This window comes from Micromys minutus (assembly GCF_963924665.1).
Source record: "Micromys minutus genome assembly, chromosome: 7".
NCBI lineage: Eukaryota > Metazoa > Chordata > Mammalia > Rodentia > Muridae > Micromys > Micromys minutus.
Genome location: NC_137976.1, coordinates 35451841 through 35472168, shown reverse-complemented (window position 1 = coordinate 35472168; position 20328 = coordinate 35451841). Strand labels below are relative to the sequence as shown.

General features: G+C 36.1%; 1 protein-coding gene across 1 annotated transcript; it reads left to right on the top strand.

Annotated features, from left to right (window-relative positions):
* Positions 1-17940: 17940 nt before the first annotated feature.
* On the top strand, positions 17941-18867 carry LOC308422532 (olfactory receptor 5K3-like; the record flags this gene model as incomplete). The annotated part of the gene is made up of 1 exon (XM_080919171.1): positions 17941-18867. One exon carries the CDS (start codon positions 17941-17943, stop codon positions 18865-18867), a length of 927 nt encoding a protein of 308 aa, XP_080775297.1.
* Between the last annotated feature and the right edge of the window lie 1461 nt (positions 18868-20328).

Below are 20328 nucleotides of genomic sequence, written 5' to 3'. Positions count from 1 at the left end.
ATAAAAGATTTTCTAGAAATCAATGAAAAAGAAAACACAACATACCCAAACCTATGTGATGCAATGAAAGCAGGACTGAAAGGAAAACTCATAGCACTGAGTGCTTGCTTCCAAAAGAAACTGGAGAAAACATACACCAGCAACTTGAGAGCACAGCTGAAAGCTCTAGAACAAAATGAAGCAAATACATCCAACAGGAATAGATGGCAAGAAATAATCAAAATTAGGTCAAAAATAGACCAATTAGAAACAAAAAGATCCATTCAAAGAATCAACAAAACCAAGAGCTGGTTCTTTGAGAAAATTAACAAGATTTATAAACCCCTAGCCAGACTAACTAGATGTCAAAGAGAGAGTACCCAAATTAAAAAAATTAGAAAGGAAAGTGGAAAAATAACGACTGAAACTAAGGAAATTCAAGAAATCATCAGATCTTACTACAAAAGGCTATACTCAACAAAGCTAGAATATCTGGAAGAAATGGATGAATTCCTCGGCAGATACAAGATACTAAATTTAAACCAGGACCAGGGAAACCATCTAAATAATACCATAACACCTAAATAAATAGGAGCAGTCATCAAAAGCCTTTCAACCAAACAAAGCACAGGTCCAGATGGGTTCAGTGCAAAATTTTATAATTTATTGACGCCATAATACAAATACTCTCCAAACTACTCTACAGAATAGAATCAGATGGAATATTACTGAAATCATTTTTTGAGGCTACAATAACCCTAGTTCCTAAACCACACAAAGACCCTAAAATAGGTGAGAAAATCAGGCCAATCTCACTTATGAACACTGATGCAAAAATACTCAACAAATTCCTTGCAAACTGAATCCAAAAACACATCAAAACGATCATTCACCATGATCAAGTAGGCTTTGTTCCTGGACTGCAGGGATGATTTAATATATGGAAATACTTAAATGTAATCAACCATAAAAAAAAAAAAACTCAAAGAAAAAAACCACATGGTCATCTCACTAGATGCTGAGAAGCATTTGACAAAATCCAATGCCACTTCATGTTAAATGTCTTGGAAAGAACAGGAATTCAAGGCCCATACCTAAACATAATAATATCAATATACAGCAATCCAACAGCTAAAATCAATCTTAAAGGTGGGAAACTTGCAGCAATCCCACTAAAATCAGGGACTCCAAAAGGCTGCCCACTATCCCCTTACCTATTCAACATAGTACTGGAAGTCCTGGCCAGAGCAATTAGACAGCCAAAGGTATATCAAAGGGATACAAATTGGAAAGAAAGAAGTAAAAATATCACTATTTGCAGATGACATGTTAGTGTACTTAAGTGACCCCACAAATTTCACCAGAGAACCCCTACAGCTGATAAACAAGTTCAGCAAAGTAGCTGGATATAAAATTAACTCAAACAAATCAGTAGGCTTCCTCTACTGAAAGGACAAACATATGGAGAAAGAAATTAGAGAAATGATATTCTTCACAATAGATACAAAAACTATGAAATACCTTAGTGTGACTTTAACTAAGCAAGTGAAGAATCTGTATGACAAGAATTTCAAACCTCTAAAGAAGGAAATCAAGGAAGATTTCAGAAAATGGAAATATCTCCCATGCTCATGTATTGGAAGTATCACCATTGTAAAAATGGCCATCTTACCAAAAGCAATCTACAGATTCAATGCAATTCCCATCAAATTACAAACCCAATTCTTCATTGAGTGGGAAAGAGCAGTATGTAATTTCATCTAGAATAATAAAAGACCAGGAATAGTGAAATCCATCCTCAACAACAAAAACATATCAGCAGTAATCACTATTCCTGATCTCAAGCTATATTACAAGGCAGTTGTGCTAAAAACTGCATGGTACTGGTACAGAAATAGGCACGAGGATCAATGGAATAGAATAGAAGATACAGAAATGAGACTTCATAAATATGGTCACCTAATTTTTGACAAAGGAGCTGTAAGCATTCAATGGAAAAAGAACTTCCTATTCAACAAATTGTGTTTGTCCAACTGGCACACGGCATGCATAAGAATGAAAATAGACCCTTTCTTACCTCCTTGTACAAAGTTCAAGTGCAAGTAGATCAAAGATTTCCACACAAAACCAGGTACACTGAAACTATTAGATGAGAAAATAGGGAAAACCTTAGAAAACATAGGCACAGGAGAAAATTTCCTGAACACAACACCAACGGCTTGTGCTCTAAGGTCAAAAATTGACAAATGGGACTTAATGAGATTGCAAAGTTTTTGTAAGGCTAAGGAAACATTCAAGACAACAAAATGGCAGACAACAGAGTAGGAGAAAATCTTAACCAACCCCACATCAGATAGAGGCCTAATATCCAAGATATAAAAATAACTCAAGAAGCTAGACACCAGAGAATTAAACCACCCTATTTTAAAATGGGGTACAGAGCTAAAAAAACAGTTTCCAACTGATTAATATCAAATGGATGAAAAGCATCTGCAGAAGTGCTCAACATCATTAGCCATCAGGGAAATGCAAATCAAAACAACCCTGAAATTCCACCTTACACCAGTCAGATTGGCCGAGATAAAAAATTCAGATGACAGCAGATGCTGGTGAGGATGTGGAGAAAGAGGAACACTTCTCCACTGTTGATGGGGTTGTAAACTGGTACAACCACTCTGGAAATCAGTCTGGCCATTCCTCAGAAAATTGGACATAGTACTGCCTGAATACCCAGTTATTCTACTCCTGGGCATTTACCCCAGAGATGCTCCAACTTGCAACAAAGACACATGCACCACAATGTTCATAGCATCTCTATTTATAATAGCCACAAGCTGGAAAGAACCCAGATGTCCTTCAGTAGATGAATAGATACAAAAATTGTGGTATATTTACACAATGGAGTACTACTCAGCTATCAGAGACATTGACCTTATGAAATTCTTAAGAAAATGGATACATCTAGGGAATATCATCTTTAGTGAGATAACCCAGTCACAAAATAACAGACATAATATGCAGTCACTGATAATTGGATACTTATTTCAGAAAGCTCTGAACACCCCAGAAACAACTCACAGACTGTGAAGTTCAAGAAAAAAAAGTGAAAACCATTATGTTCACTCCTTACACATCAAGAAAACCTTGACTAATTCCAGGTTACATCCTGCTTTACCTGTACTTTATGCTCAGTGTAACTAGTACGACCTTAATGCACACTATCAAATCTTAAAAAAATAAAGTATACACTGGTGATCCCAAAAATTCAACAAGAGAACTCTTACATCAGATAAACAACTTCAGCAAAGTGGTTGAATATAAAATTAACTCAAACAAATCAGTAGCCTTCCTCTACTCAAAGGATAAACAGGCTGAGAAAGAAATTAGAGAATCAACATCCTTCACAATAGTCACAAACAATATAAAATACCTTAGTGTGCCTCTGACCAAGCAAATTAAATTTCTTTATGACAAGAACATCAAGTTTCCAAAGACAAATATAGTAGATCTTAGAAAATAGAAAGATCTCTCATGCTCATGGATTTGAAGGATTAACATAGTAAAAATGGCCATCTTGCCTAAGCCATACTACAGATTTATTGCAATCACCCTCAAAATTCAAACTCAATAGAGTTAGAAAGAGCAATTTGCAAATTCATTTGAAATTTTAAAAAAAATAGGATAGCAAAAATTATTCTCAACAAGAAAAGAACTTCTGGTGGAATCAACATCCCTGACCTCAAGCTGTATTACAGATAAAAACTGCATGATATTTGTACAGAGACAGGTAAGTACATCAGTGGAACCGAATTGAAAACCCAGAAATGAACCCATACACCTATGGTCACTTGATCTTTGACAAAGGAGCTAAAAAAGTTCAATGAAAAAAGGACAGCCTCTTCAATGAATGGTATTGGTTCAAGTAGCAGTCAGCATGCAGAAAAATGCAAATAGGTCTTTTTTGTAATCTCCTTGTACAAAGGTCAAGTGCAAGAGTAAATGGATCAAAGACCTCCACATAAGACCAGGTACAATGAAAGTATTAGAAGAAAAAATGGGTAAGAGCTTAGAACACATAAGCCCAGGAGAAGATTTTCTGAACAGAACACTAATGACTTATGCTCTAAGTTCCAGAATTAACAAATGGAACCTCATAAAATTGCAAAGCTTCTTTAAGGCAAAGGAAGCTGTCAAAATAGTACAAAACGGCAACCAACATTTCGAGAAAAGATCTTTACTAATTCTCCTTCTGGTATCCAATAAATACAAAGAACCCAAGTAGTTAGACTCCAAAGAATAAAATAATCCTATTAAAAATAGGGTACAGAGCTAAACAATGAACTCTCAGCTGTAAATAATTCTGGATGGCTGAGAAGCACCCAAAGAGATGCTCAACATCCCTAGTCATCAGGGAAATGCAAATCAAAACAATGATGAGATTCCATCTCACACCAGTCAGAATGGCTAAGATCTAAAATTCAGATAACAGTTGATGCTGGTGAGGATGTGAAAAAAGAGGAACACTTCTCCATGAAATCCACATGATGTGGGGAGTTGGGGAAGCAGTAAGGGGAACAAGTCATGCTCAGCAGGGGGAGGACAAGTGATTCCCCGAGTCTTGGTATCAATGTTCTATTAGAATTGTACCTCCTCTGGACAGATCATACCAGGCCAGTTCATTTCCATGGGGGAGAGGCTTATTGTGGGGGAAAAGAAGAAAAGGGAACCACAAATCAGAGAGGGAAAAACAGTTAAGGTCAGGAGGGGTGTGTCCTTTATTTGGGCTGTGATATAACCACACACAGGTAAAGGTGAGCACTGGGAATGTATGGCAATTGGCATGTCAACAGGTATGTGTGTCCCTGTTGCCTATGGGTGACCTCACCATCATCTCTGGATTTGGAGATGACTTGAACCATAAAGCCAGTCTCTGGCTGTAAAGCCAGTTCCTGATGCCAACAGTCATTATTTTCAGATGGTATGAGATGAAAAGTGATCCTAAACCCTCTACAGAAGCCCTATAGCTGATAAACACCTTCAGTAACATGACTGGATGCATAATTAACAAAAAATTCAATTGCCCTCCTATATATTATTGACAAGTATACTGAGAAGAAATTAGAGCAACATTACACTTTAAAATAATAATAACCTCATAAATTATCTTGGGATAACTCTAACCAAAGAGACTACAAACATAGTATGGAGTCAGAAAACTATTTGGGATTTGAATTCACACTTGAAGACAGAGATCCACATAGTTGAATGTGTGGCTGTGTTGTAGAGGGAAACAGAATTTATGATTGTTTAGGATTAGTGGCCAGTGAAGTGGCAAAGATGAAAAACCAACTGTGTGTGGTTATGGATGAGGGCACTGGCACAGATCATTATGACCAGCACAAGGACTGCTCTGTGCCCATTACTTATATCCCTATTGAAGGCTTCTTCTAATAGATCAACCAATTCACAGAGTGCTATAGACACTAGGTAGAGAGTAAGCTGTTCATCTGGTAACACCCACACCCACTTATACACTGCAATAGTGGTTCTTATTAGAGGGAACAGCTAGTATGTGGGCTTTAGAACAGTGGAAATCACTGGTAAAAGTAAGTCACAACAATGGGCATTGATTTGAATCATGTGTTAACAAGGAAGGCAAGACAGGCTCAGTTCATATACAGCCTTATCTATGTAAATATGTGATTCTGAGGAAGAAAATATTCTTCTTTCTCAGAAAAATGTCACAACTCATATTCCCATTCTAGTGGATTTCAAATGAGAGACTTTTCAACAAAAGCTGCCTTAAGTTTTGATTCCCTTAGTAGAAAGAAAATATTACTGTGTTTGTATTTGGGGTCTGTAGTAACCATACACATATGCATGTGGAAATCAGATGTTATCTTCATGCACTTCTGTATGTTCTTGTGTGTGTGTGTGTGTGTGTGTGTGTGTGTGTGTGTGTGTGTGTCTTCCCCTGAACCTGATGTTCACAGATTCCTTAGACTAGCTAAATAGCAAGCTCTGGAATTCTTCTATAGCTTCCAGCATTGGTATTATTTGTAGTAGTCTCTATCATACACATAGGGTTGTAGGCCCGAGTCTGCTCCACAACAGGTCATGGCTGCTTGGTGAGGCAGAACACCCAGTGTTTGACTGTACTTACCCCAGTTGGGTGCTGGGCTGTAGGGAAGCATTAAGACACCAATCTAGGGGTACAAAGTATGACCTGAGATGTGACAAAGTCAGGGCTGCTTTGGAGGTCTCTAATCCTGAGACAAGGCTGGAGTTATGGGGTTCTTAGACTCAGATATCCAGGTGTCACTGAGAGTGACAGAAAAATAGAGAATGGATTCAGGAGCCGTGGGCTAGGGATAGAATCTAGCCAGGTGCCAGGAGAAAGAGGGAGGGGTTCCAGCTTGTCCCACCATGAATTGTCCTTATCTTGACAGAGGCAGTCTTGGTGACAATTGGGGCTAGGAATACAAGGAGGCCTTTCATGAGAGATAAGGCAAAGGTCTTTCTCATGGCTCCCCACAGCACATCTTGATGAAAAAAGACTGTCCATGGTTCTAATCAGTTTATTGTCACGGTGGATAATGGATGCGTAAAACCAAACACCACTTCTCAGGGTGGGCCTGAGATTAAATACCTTTTGCAGGGAGGAATGTGTGGGAAGGAAAGCTTGTTGGCTAAGCCCTCCTGGCCTCTAGGTACCTCATTAGCATGAAGAACTCTGTTTTGGGCCTACATGACCACAGCTCATGTCTCCTTCATTTGATAAGCCTAGCACATGTTCCAAGTAAGGAGTCTGACAGGGAGCTGGGAGTCACCTAAGCCTACGGTGTTCGCCCACCGAGTCTCCGGGTCTCAATATGTTCTACTTTAACAAACTGCATGGCATGATTTTACATTCCACACATATACAGCTTTCTTAATGGATGTTCCACATTTTATCTCAGAGCTTCATACTTCTATAGCTTGAAGTTTTTTTTTTAACGACTTTATTTTACAAATCAAAGATAAATGTACAGATTTTAAACATTTTTTGCTTAAAATTATACATTTTTGTAAGTACTGTTTTTTCAGACATTAAAATAATTTTTACATAAAACCATGTGAATATATTTTTTAGTCAGTACTTGATTTTTTTCAAGGGCTTGACAGTATGCATTTAAAACCTAATAGTTACAATAAGCGTATAAAGTACATGCAAAAAAAATGCAACATGGAAATAGTCAAAGTCTTCTTGTTTTGTAAATATATATATATATATATATATATATATATATATATATATATATATTGTTTTCTTTATTTCTTGGACTTCATACAGTCTGTGAGTTGTTTCTGGGGGAGTGCAAGCCTCTGGGGTTAGCATCCCACTATCAGTGACTGCATATTATGTCTGTTCTTTTGTGACTGGGTTATCTCACTCAGGATGATATTCTCTAGATGCAGCCATTTTCTTAAGAATTTGGTTAAGTCATTGTTTCTGGTAGCTGAGTAGTATTCCATTGTGTATATGAACCACAATTTTTGTATCCATTCATCTTCTGAAGGACATCTGGGTTCCTTCCAGCTTCTGGCTATTATAAATAGAGCCGCTATGAACATTGTGGTGCATATATTTTTGTTGTGTATTAAAGTGTCTCTGGGGTATATGCCCAGAAGTGGAATATCTGGGTCTTCAGGTAGTACTATATCCAATTTTCTGAGGTATCGCCAGACAGATTTCCAGAGTGGTTGTATTAGCTTGCATCCCCACCAACAGTGGAGAAGTGTTCCTCTTTCTCCGCAGCCTCGCAAGAATCTGCTGTCATCTGAGTTTTGGATCTTGGCCAATCTGACTGGTGTGAGGTGGAATCTCAGGGTTGTTTTGATTTGCATTTCCCTGATGGCTAAGGATGTGGAGCACTTCCTCAGATGTTTCACGGCCATTGGGTGTTCCTCAACTGAAAACGTTTTGTTTAGCTCTGTACCCCATTTTTTAATATGGTTATTTGATTCTCTGGTGTCTAACTTTTTGAGTTCCTTGTACACCTTGGATATTAGGCCTTTATCTGATGTGGTGTTGGTAAAGATCTTTTCCCATTCTGTTGGTTGCCCTTTTGTTTTCTTGACCATATCCTTAACCTTACAGAAACTTTGCAATCTCATTAAGTCCCATTTGTTAATCTTTGACCTTAGAGCTTGAGCCATTGTTGTTTTGTTCAGGAAATTTTCTTCTGTGCCTATGTGTTCTAAGGTTTTCCCTACTTTCTCATCTAATAGTTTCAGTGTATCTGGTTTAATGTGGAGGTCTTTGATCCACTTACACTTGAGCTTTGTACAAGAAGATAAGAACGGGTCTATTTTCATTCTTTTGCATGCTGAGTACCAGTTGGACCAGCACCATTTGTTGAATAGGCTGTCCTTTTTCCATTGAATGTTTACTGCTCTTTTGTCAAAAATCTGGTGACCATATACATGAGGGCTCATTTCTGGATCTTCTATTCTATTCCATTGATCCACATGCCTATTTCTGTACCAGTCCATGCAGTTTTCAGCACAATTGCCTTGAAATATAGCTTGAGGTCAGGGATAGTGATTCCCGCAGATGTTTTCTTGTTGTTGAGGATGTATTTCGCTATTCTAGGTCTTTTGTTATTCCATATGAAATTGCACATTGATCTTTCCAATTCCATGAAGAACTGGGTTGGAATTTTGATGGGGATTGCATTGAATCTGTAGATTGCTTTTGGTAGGATGGCCATTTTTAAGATGTTGATTTTTCCAATCCATGAGCATGGGAGATCTTTCCATTTTCTGAGATCCTCCTCAATTTCTTTTTTTAGAGGTTTGAAGTTCTTGTCATACAGGTCTTCACTTGCTTAGTTAGAGTCACACCAAGGTATTTCATAGTTTTTGTAACGATTGTGAAGGATACCTTTTCCCTAATTTCTTTCTCCACATGATTGTTCTTTGAGTATAGAAAGGCTACTGATTTGTTTGAGTTAATTTTGTATTCAGCCACTTTGCTGAACTGGTTTATCAGCTGTAGGAGTTCTCTGGTGGAATTTTTAGGGTCACTCAAGTACACTATCATGTCATCGGCAAGATGGTTGTTTTTATCTCTTCCTTTCTGATTTGTATCCCCTTGATCTCCTTTTGCTGTCTAATTGCTCCAGCCAGGACTTCCAGTACTATGTTGAATAGGTAGGGGGAGAGTGGGCAGCCTTGTCAAGTTTCTGATTTTAGTGGGATTGCTTCAAGTTTCTTGCCATTAAGTTTGATGTTGGCTGTTGGTTTGCTGTATATTGCTTTTATTATGTTTAAGTGTGGGCCTTGGATTCCAGTTCTTTCCAGGACTTTTAACATGAAGGGGTGTTTTATTTTGTCGAATGCTTTCTCAGCGTCTAGTGAGATGACCATGTGATTTTGGTCTTTGAGTTTGTTTATATGGTGGATTACGTTGATGGATTTCTTTATGTTAAACCATCCCTGCATCCCAGGGATGAAGCCTACTTGGTCATGATGAATGATCATTTTGATGTGTTCTTGGATTCGGTTTGCAAGATTTTTTTGAGTATTTTTGCATCAATGTTCATAAGTGAGATTGGTCTGAATTTCTCTTTCCTTGTAGGGTCTTTGTGTGGTTTAGGTACGAGGGTTATTGTAGCCTCAAAAAATGAGGTAGGTAATATTCCATCTAATTCTATCTTTTGGAATAGTTTGGCAAGTATTGGTGTTATATCCTCAATAAATGTCTGATAAAATTCTGCACTGAACCTGTCTGGACCTGGGCTTTTTTTGGTTGGGAGGCTTTTGATGACTACTTCTATTTCTTTAGGTGTTATAGGGTTATTTAAATTGTTTACTTGGTCCTGGTTTAACTTTGGTACCTTGTATCTGTCTAGGAATTCATCCATTTCCTCCAGATTTTCCAATTTTGTGGAGAGTAAGTTATTGTAGTAGGATGTGATGATTTCTTGAATTTCCTCAGTTTCAGTTGTTATGTCACCACTTTCCTTTCTGATTTTGTTAATTTGGATACTCTCTCTTTGCCCTATAGTTCGTCTGGCTAGGGGTTTATCAATCTTGTTGATTTTCTCAAAGAACCAACTCTTGGTTTTGTTGATTCATTCAATGGTTCTTTTTGTTTCAATTTGGTCTATTTCTGCCCTAATTTTGATTATTTCTTGCCGTCTACTCTTTTTGGGTATATCTGCTTTCTTTTGTTCTAGGGCTTTTAGCTGTGCTGTCAGGTTGCTGATGTGAGCTCTCTCCAGTTTCTTTTTCGAAGCACTTAGGGCTATGAGATTTCCTCTCAGTACTGCTTTCATTGCATCCCATAGGTTTGGGTATGTTGTGTTTTTGTTTTCGTTGAATTCTAGAAAATTCTTAATTTCTTTCTTTATTTCTTCTTTGACCCTGTTATCCTTTAACAGAGCATTGTTTAGTTTCCATGTGTATGTGGGCTTTTTGTTGTCTTTGTGGTTGTTAAAGACCAGCCGTAGACCATGGTGATCTGAGAGGATGCATGGGAGTATTTCAATCTTCTTATATCGATGGAGGCTCGTTCTGTGTCCAATTATGTGGTCAATTTTCGAGAAGGTGCCATGGGGTGGTGAGAAGAATGTGTATTCTTTTACTTTGGGATAGTATGTTCTGTATATATCTATTAATTCTAGTTTGTTCAAAGTCTCTGCTAGTTTTGCAGTGTCCTTGTTTAATTTCTGTTTCCCTGATCTGTCCATTGGTTAGAGTGGAGTATTAAAGTCTCCCACTATTATTGTGTGGAGTGAAATGTATTTTTTGAGCTTTAGTAGGTTTTCTTTTATGAATGTGGGTGATTTTTTATTTGGAGCATATATGTTAAGGATTGAGAGTTCTTCCTGACTGATTTCCCTGGTAATGAGTAAAAAGTGTCCTTCCTTATCTTTTTTGATAACTTTTTGTTGAAAATTTACTTTATTCGATATTAGAATAGCCACTCCAGCTTGCTTCTTGGAGCTGTTTGCTTGAACGTTTTTTTCCCACCCTTTTACTCTGAGATAGTGTCTGTCTTTGTCTCTGATATGAGTCTACTGTATGCAACAAAAGGCTGGATTTTGTTTATGTATCCAGTCTGATAATCTATGTCTCTTTATTGGGGAGTTGAGACCATTTATGTTAATAGATATCAAGGAGTAGTTGTTTCTGTTTCCTGCCATTATTGCTTTTTTGGGTTGAGTTGTGTCTGTGTTTTTTTTTTTTTTTTTTTTTTCTTTTAGTTTTCTTGTTTAGGAGTTTTCTTGTTTTTACTAGGCTGTATTTTCCCTCATTTTATTGGGTTTTTCACCTATAATTCGTTGTAGTGCTGGGTTTGTGGTCAGATATTGTGTGAATTTAGATTTGTCTTGAAATATCTTTGTCTCTCCATCGATGGTAATTGATAGTTTTGCTGGGTATAGCAGCTTGGGCTGGCACTTGTGCTCTCTTAAGGAGTGCATGATGTCTGTCCAGGCTCTTCTAACTTTCATAGTCTCTGTTGAGAAACCGGGTGTGAGTCTGATTGGTCTGCCTTTATATAATACCTGACCTTTTTCCCTTACTGCTTTTAGTATTCTTTTTTACTTTGGGCACTTGATGTTTTTACTATTATGTGTCGGGAGGTATTTCTTTTCTGGTCCAACCTATTTGGAGTTCTGAAGGCCTCTTTTATGCTCGTGGTCATCTCATTCTTGAGGGTAGGGAAGTTTTCTTCTATGATTTTGTTGAAGATATTTACTGTGACTCTTAGTTGATACTCTTCTCCCTCTTCTATTCCTATTATCCTTAGGTTCGGTCTTCTCATTGTGTCCTGGATCTCCTGGACATTTTTGGTTAGGAGTTTTTTGTTTTTTGCATCTCCTCTGGCTGTTTTGTCTATGTTTGCAATGTTGTCTTCTGCCCCCAAGATTTTCTCTTTGATCTCTTGTAATCTATTGGAAATGCTTGCTTCTGTGACTCCTGATTTCTTTTTTTGGTGTTGTGACTCTAGGGTTATCTCTTTTAGTGTTTTCTTTATTGTGTCAATCTCTGTTTTAATTTCCCTCTTCCATTCCTTTGTTTCTTTGGTTCTGTTTTCCTCTAGTTCTTTGATTTCTTTGAGTGTTTTTCTTGTTTCTTCTTTAAAAGCTTCTGAATCTTTTTGCTTTTCCTCCCTATCTTGTTTAAGTATCTCTATCAGCATCTTGAGGTATGATTTCAGGTCTGTGTCTTCTTTTTCTGGAGTGTTTGGAATTCCAATGTTTGCTGTTATTGGAGAGCTGGGCTCTGGTGTTGCTAGATTGTCTTGGTTCCCTTGGGATATACTCTTTCTCTTTCCTCTTGCAATTTTGTTGTCATTGATATGTTCTTGCCTTTCCTTTGTATCTGGTCTGTGTTCCTGGTTCTCCACTGGTTCAGGTGTCAGATGGGTCGAGCCCTGTTTTATGCCTCAGAGTAGTAGGTTGTGAGCAGAAGTTCCAATGTTCTGTTTCTGTTTGCTGGATCAGGCATGGCAGGTCAGGGCAAGGCAGGGGGTGCACTTTCCCTGTGCACTCCGCAGAGATCTTTCTGCTCCCCTGGGGTCTAGGTCTCCCACTCACCAGTTGCTCAGCCTCTATGAGCCGCCGATCCGTGTGGCAGGTAGGCCAGGCTCCGCTCTGCGTCCGGATGTCACCTCCGAGTGGAAACAGAGTTCTAATTTTCTGTTCCCAATCGCAGTTGCTCAGCCCCTATGAGCCGCCGATCCGGGTGGCAGGTAGGCCAGGCTCAGCTCTGTGTCCGGTAGTCGCCTCCGGGTGGAAACAGAAGTTCTAATTTTCTGTTTGTTCCCAATCCCTGGATTGGGCAAAGCGGGGCAGAGCAAGTTAGGGTGTGCACTTTCCCTGTGCACTCCGCAGAGATTTCTCTGCTCCCCTGCAGTCTAGGTCTCCCACTCACCAGTTGCTCAGCCTCTATGAGCCGCCATTCCGCGTGGCAGGTAGGCCATGCTCTGCTCTGCCAACATGAAGTTTTTTAATTGAAACCATTTACATAAACATTAGCCTCTTCAACATTTTTTTTATTAATTCTTAGACAGTTCTATTCAAGTTATTTTGGTTATTTTGGTTACCACAAATCAACCCTATATTCCTCCCAGATCTTCCCCCTTTCCATATTTCTTTCCAATTTATGCCCCCTTCCTTCCATTTTGTTTAAAAAAAAAGTACCTCATTATACGTTCCTCTTTCTTTGGCTCTTAAAATTCTTCTGTTCCATCTTCTCTAACATTGTCTATGCCTTAGGTTTATGGTTGTGTTGTAAACATATTAATTCATATATATATATATATATATATATATATATATATATATATATATATATATATATTCATATATTTTTCTATAATACTATCTGCTGAAAATAGAAGAGATTCTTTGATGATGAGTCAGAGTTATACCTGTGGATGTAAGAATCAGCATTTATAATGAAGTTACAAATTATACTTGTTTAAGCAAGTGGCAATAATAGGTTCTCCTCTAAAATCAATGGCTTCCCATACTACCCGTGTTTGGCTAAGTTCACTCTTTGAATAAATACTTTTAATATTTTCATTTGCATTTGTATTATTTTCTCAGTTATATTAATGTCATACACCATATTATTTTCTCTTTGTACCTTGTTTTATTGCTTCTTTTTTAATATTGACATCATATTTTTTATTAATTTTTATATATGTATATATGCACCTGTCTCTAAGTGTGAATGTGCATACACTTGTGTATGCATTTACTGCAGGACCATAGGACACCTCAAATATTATTCTTCAGGTATCTTCTACCTCTTTATTTGGGGTACAGGATCTGTCACTCTCTGGAGTTCAATGAGCAGTTTAGATTAGTTAGCCTCTCTTCTAATATCCTCTCTCTCTCTCTCTCTCTCTCTCTCTCTCTCTCTCTCTCTCTCTCTCTCTCTCTCCCTCTCTCCCTCTCTACCTCTGTGTGTGTCGTGTGTGTGTGTGTGTGTGTGTATGTGTGTGTGTGTGTGTGTGTGGCTGGAACTGTACTGATGTTCATATCTCTTTTCTTATTCCTACATCTATTCTTATCTATCTTTGTGTGTCTGTCTCCATTTCTCAATCTACTTCTATAAAAGATGTTTGGTGTATAAAACCATATATATGAAGAGAGCGAGTACTTGTATATATTCTTTTCTTTCTCTCTCTCTCTCTCTCTCTTTTAATTTAAACAACTTTATTAAAAAACAGATAAAAGTACATATTATTGAAATCATTTTTGCATAAAACAATGTGAATATAGACTTGATTTTTTTTAAGGGTTTGATCATATGCATTGAAATCTTACTAGTTACAATGAGCATAAAGTACATGTGAAACAAAATGTAATATGGAAATAGTCAAAGCTTTCTTAGTGCCTAAAGATTAAATACAATGATTTTTAAATACCATGGATTGCCACAAAGCTACATTCTTAGCTCTTTAATTATTAATGATTTAAGATCTAGATGTACCACCCTCTCAGAATGTGGTACATCTAGATCTTAAATCATTAATAATACACTTATTTTTTTCTAAAATAAGGACTGAAGCTTCCTTTCTTTTTTCTTTTTTCTTTTTCTTTTTTTTTTTTCTTTTTTTTTTTTTTTGAGCTTTATATGGTCTGAGAGTTATTTCTTGGTTATCGAGAGCTTCATGGGACTTTTATTCACTTATCAGTGACTGCATATTATGTCTATTCTTTTGTGACTGGATTACCACACTCAGGATGATATTCCCTAGACCCATCCATTTGCCTAGGAATTTTATAAAGTCATTGTTTCTTTTCCTTTCTTTTTTTCCCTTACCACTTTATTTTTTTAAAAAGAGGGATATATTTACAGATTTTTAAAGGCATTTTGGCATAACATTATATGAATAATTTTTTCAGTACTTAATTCTTTTAGAGGTTTGATAGCATGCACAGAAATCCCACTAGTTACCATAAGCATGAAGTACATGTAGGACAGAACATAACATGGAAACAGATTTCATGTTGGGTATAGAATAAGCATAATAATATGTGAATACCAAAAATTGCCACAATGTTATTATCTTAGCTCTTGTATTATTAATGATTTGAGGTCCAGGTGTACCACACTCTGAGAGGATGCTATACATTTATTCTTTTCAATAAGAAAGAAAGACTGAGGCTTTCTCTCTTTTATTTTCTTTCTTTCTTTCTTTCTTTCTTTTTTTTTTTTTTTTTTTTTTTTTTTTTTTTTTTTTTTTTGCCTTTGTTTTTCTTGAGCTTCATATAGCCTGTGAGTTGTTTCTAGGGTGTTCAGATCTTTCTGGGATTAGTATCCAATTACCAGTAGCTGCATATTATGTCTGTACTTTTGTGATTGGGTTATCTCACTCAGGATGATATTCTCTAGATGCATCCATTTTCTTGAGAATTTCATAAAGTCATTGTTTCTGATAGCTGAGTAGTACTGCATTGTGTAAATATACCACACTTTTTGTATCCATTCATCTACTGAAGGACATCTGGGTCCTTTCCAGCTTCTGGATATTATAAATAGGCCTGCTATGAACATTGTGATACATGTGTCTTTGTTGTAAGTTGGAGCTTCTCTGGATTATATGCCCAAAAGTGGAATAACTGGGTCTTCAGGTAGTACTATGTCCAATTCTCTGAGGAATCTCCAGACTGATTTCCAGAGTGGTTGTACCAGTTTAAAACCCCACCAACAGTGGAGAAGTGTTCCTCTTTCTCTGCATCCTTGCCAGTGTCTGCTGTCATCTGAATTTTTGATCTTAGCCATTCTGACTGGTGTGAGGTGGAATCTCAGGGTTGTTTTGATTTGCTCTTGTATATATTCATGCACACAGAGAAAATAGAAGAATGTTATTTGCCCCATTATATTACTCTCTATTTTATGTACTTGAGACAAAGTTTTTTCTAAACATGAAGCTATGCTGATGGCCAGTATGTTGATGGCCAGTATGTTTTAGGAACACTCCGGTGTCCATTCCTTATCTACAATATGAGGATTACAAGTGCATAAGGCTACCCCCAACACTGTAATGTGTGCACTGGAGATTTTATCCCAGATTCTCATGCTTGGGCAATACAGTGTTGTTTCTGCTGAGTCAACTTTTGGCCCAATGCTAATTATTTTTTAAAACTCAAATTAATTTTACATCCTCCACTAAGGTATTAAACTAGCCTAATTCTATTAGACTTTTTTTCTATTTTAGATTGTATGTGCAAGTAGTGAAGAGGGTTTTAAAAGTTAAATCAGTTGTAGCCAAATTAGCAAGGTAATCTTCAAGTTCACCTTAGTAAAAAGTATGTTCTCACTGGGAAGTTTTAATTAAGTTCGAACATTTTATATTTGTTAGGATTTAAAATCGCTATAGAAACGTATTGATGTCAGAGTTGGGAAATTCTCTTAGGATTTGACCACAGCCTTTAAGTTTGTGATACAAGGTCCATGGCCATTGTTACCTGTGACTAGTCTGTGGTCTTCATTTCTTCCTCCCACCTGATGTGAGATCAAGGTACATAGGTATTCTTAAGTTCTGAGACCTTCACTATATAAAGCAAATATGAACTTTCAGAAATCACAACTCAATAAAATGCAGGTAAGAGAACTAACTTTTTAATCTTAAGTATAAGTATGATAAATGTTTCCTTTTTAATTTTTAAATAAATAATCTTTTTTTTTTCTAAATTTGACTCCTCTCTTGGTTATATATTCCATCTCAAATTCCTACATATATGAGACCGAATTAAATTTTCATGCTGTAGTCAATCTTACCGTATGATTGTGATGTAGAATTCCCAAATATATAGGTAAAAATTATAAATAAATTAATTAAATAATTCAGGCATATGTTAAACGTACTTGTCAATAGTAATTTATATATGCCATAATATTAATATGTTTCTACAAATGAGTTTCTCAACATCTCTCAATGTTACCAGTGAACAAAACCACTTTGGCCATAGAATTAATGTTATTTAATTTGTCAGCCAATGTGTCCCAGCAAATCACTAAGTATTGACAGCTAGTAACATTCTAAAGTAAAATTGTACAATTTAAGCTTTTTTAAAGACTTAAAAACATAAGAAGTGAACCTATCTTTATGGGGCTCCAATGAGCCATGGCAAACTTTAAAGAGCATAATTTTCTAAAGAAATAAAATTGTAAAAGTCATTTAATTAAAAAAAATTTTCATAAGGTAGTGATATTAAGATTTACTTTGTAGGTAGTTCCTCATATTACATAGTATGCAGAAATAGCAAATGGATAAAGGGTTTATAAAGATACTAAAAGCAAAATCACCCATCCCGGGTCATCAAGATGAGGGTTGGAGTATAAAATCCTGTCTCTCCTCAAAACACAATGATAGGTTTCACAGAAGTAAAGTATACCTAAGCTCAGAGTGCATTCAATGCAGTAAAAGTGTTCAAATACATATAAAAAATAAAGTAATGTAGATCATATACAGGAAATTGTACTGTTAGGTAATCTGTGGCCCTTATCTATAATCCTTGCTATTTAGAAGATTAAGGCATGGGGATTAAAAACTGAAAGTTTATCTGAACTTCAGAAAACCCTCAAGGAAAGAATGGTTAACAATGACATTAACTTAAAATCATTTTTTTAAATAATGGACTGGGAGATCAGCTAATATTTTATGATACAGTTACATAAATACAAATAAACTTTTTCTATGGAAAGAAGATGTTTTTACAATTATAAAAGTACTCTTGTAAATTTTGAGTTAAAATCAGTATTAACAGATTCCAAAATTTTAGGAAATAAATACTTTCAACAAGCATAGTTAGCTTCATTCCAGAGACAAGAGCAGACACACTAAAAATAAATTTTCCTCTTATAACCCCCCAAAAAAGTAGGAAATTATGTTCTCGCCATCATAATTTTTTATACCGTTATGATTCCAGTGGCACCAGATAAGGTGAGATGGCTGAGAACAACTACTCTGTGACAAATGAATTCATCTTGGTGGGATTCTCAGATCACCCAGACCTAAAGACCCTTCTGTTTCTGGCCTTCTCTGCCATCTATCTGGTCACCATGGTGGGGAATCTTGGGCTGGTGGCCTTGATCTACATGGAGCCTCGTCTCCACACACCCATGTACATCTTTCTGGGCAACCTGGCTCTCATGGACTCCTGCTGCTCTTGTGCCATCACTCCCAAGATGCTACAGAACTTCTTTTCTGTGGACAGAAGGATCTCTCTCTATGAGTGTATGGTACAGTTCTATTTTCTCTGTCTTGCTGAAACTACAGATTGCTTTCTTCTGGCAGCCATGGCCTATGACCGCTATGTTGCCATTTGCAACCCACTGCAGTACCACACCATGATGTCCAAGAAGCTCTGCCTTCAGATGACCATAGGAGCTTACATAGCAGGAAACTTGCATCCTATGGTTGAAGTAGGGCTTTTGCTGAGGTTAACTTTCTGTAGGTCTCATGTAATTGAGCACTTTTTTTGTGATGTTCTTCCATTATATAGAATCTCCTGTACCAATCCACAGATCAATGAACTGATATTATTTGTCTTGGCAGGGTCAATTCAAGTCTTTACTATCACCATAGTTTTAGTGTCTTACTCCTGTATCCTTTTCACTATATTCACCATGAAATCTAAAGAGGGTCGAGGCAAAGCCTTATCAACTTGTGCTTCCCACTTTCTGTCTGTGTCAATATTCTATGGGTCTCTTCTTTTCATGTATGCTCAACCACATTCAGTCAATGAAGGAGATAAAGATATGCCTGTAGCTATTTTTTATACCCTCGTAATTCCTTTACTAAACCCTTTCATTTACAGTCTAAGAAATAAGGAAGTAATAAATGTAATGAAAAGAACTATGAAAAAGAGATGATTCTGCAATATTACAAAACAAGGATTATCTGATTTGGACAATTCATTTCAAGTTCAAAATGTGTTTTTCTAGACCCACAAATAATGAGAAAATGGTGAAATGAAACTAAAATTTTGGTTAAATTTAAAAACACAAGATTTCTTATTAGTTCATAATGAAGAAATTTTGTTAAGAGATGCTTGAAATTTTCAGAAATAAATTTAAAAACTACTGAATATTGGAATGTCACAGTTTACAACACCTGTAATTAATTTTTGGAATCAAGTTAGTACCTCTAATGCTAATTTTCATTTAACATCACTAGCAAGTTTATCAATTTCAGATATTAAAATTTCAAGCAAATTATAAGGTTTGATTAATCATCCTCTCATAAGCATTATTATAAAAGGAAGATAAACTTTATGGTTTAATTTGATTTTCAACTTGACATTACATTTCAAGAGATTATATTTTAACATGTACTTATACAAAATACTTATTTTATAGCAACAATGTTTTCCTATTTATTATTAGTAATTTTTTCTCTTATGTTTTCTGAACTATAGTATATGTATGTCTTATTAATGTGTACTTTACATGCTATTACAATGAAATATTTTTTTTTAAGTTTTTTCTTTATTTGATTAATTGTTCATTATATATGGTACTGCAATACCTAAGTGTATTCATTTAATCACTTTTTTCTTATCAGTAATAGTATCATTGTTTGTTGATTGTTATAAACCTCACTCTTACCAATTCATATGAAAATCATTAATATATTCATCATTTAAAAAACAGTGAAATGTCATTCAAGCCAGAGGTATTTTAGAAAAACTTGGTGAAAACTCTAAATATCTAAAATATCTAAACAAAACTCAACAAAAATTCAAAACAATTGCTCAGAAATGTACTATTTATTGTGTTAAGCTTTTGGTATTTATTGCTTATTGACTAATTGGGCATTCTTTGTTTTCTTCAAATAAAAAAATCTTAATCACTGAAACAGTAGTATACCACTTTTATTCTAATTCTGAGAAGAGTTTGAATTAATATTACCTTTTTCCTAGAAGATTAAAAGTTGGAGAAGTACAAATTATTTTTTAAATTCTTCCATTCTGTACAAATAACTACAAAAAGAATCTAAGGAATTCTAAGAACCGGAGAAATGTCTTTCCTACAGAAGAAGACTTGAATTGGTTATCTAGAACCAAATGGTCTGCTCAAAAGAAAATTTACCTGTAAAGATATTTGTAAAGATACTTTACTGTTTCTGAGAAGATATGTCTTTGTGAAGATATATGTATGTGTGTGTCTGTATATATGTACACACAATAAGTAGACTAAGCAGATTATATTATATACTTAAGAATATATATTCTTTAGACATAATATGCAGTCACTGATAATTGGATACTAACCCCAGAAAGCTTTGAACACCCCAGAAGCAACTCACGGACTGTGTAAAGTTCAAGAAAAGAA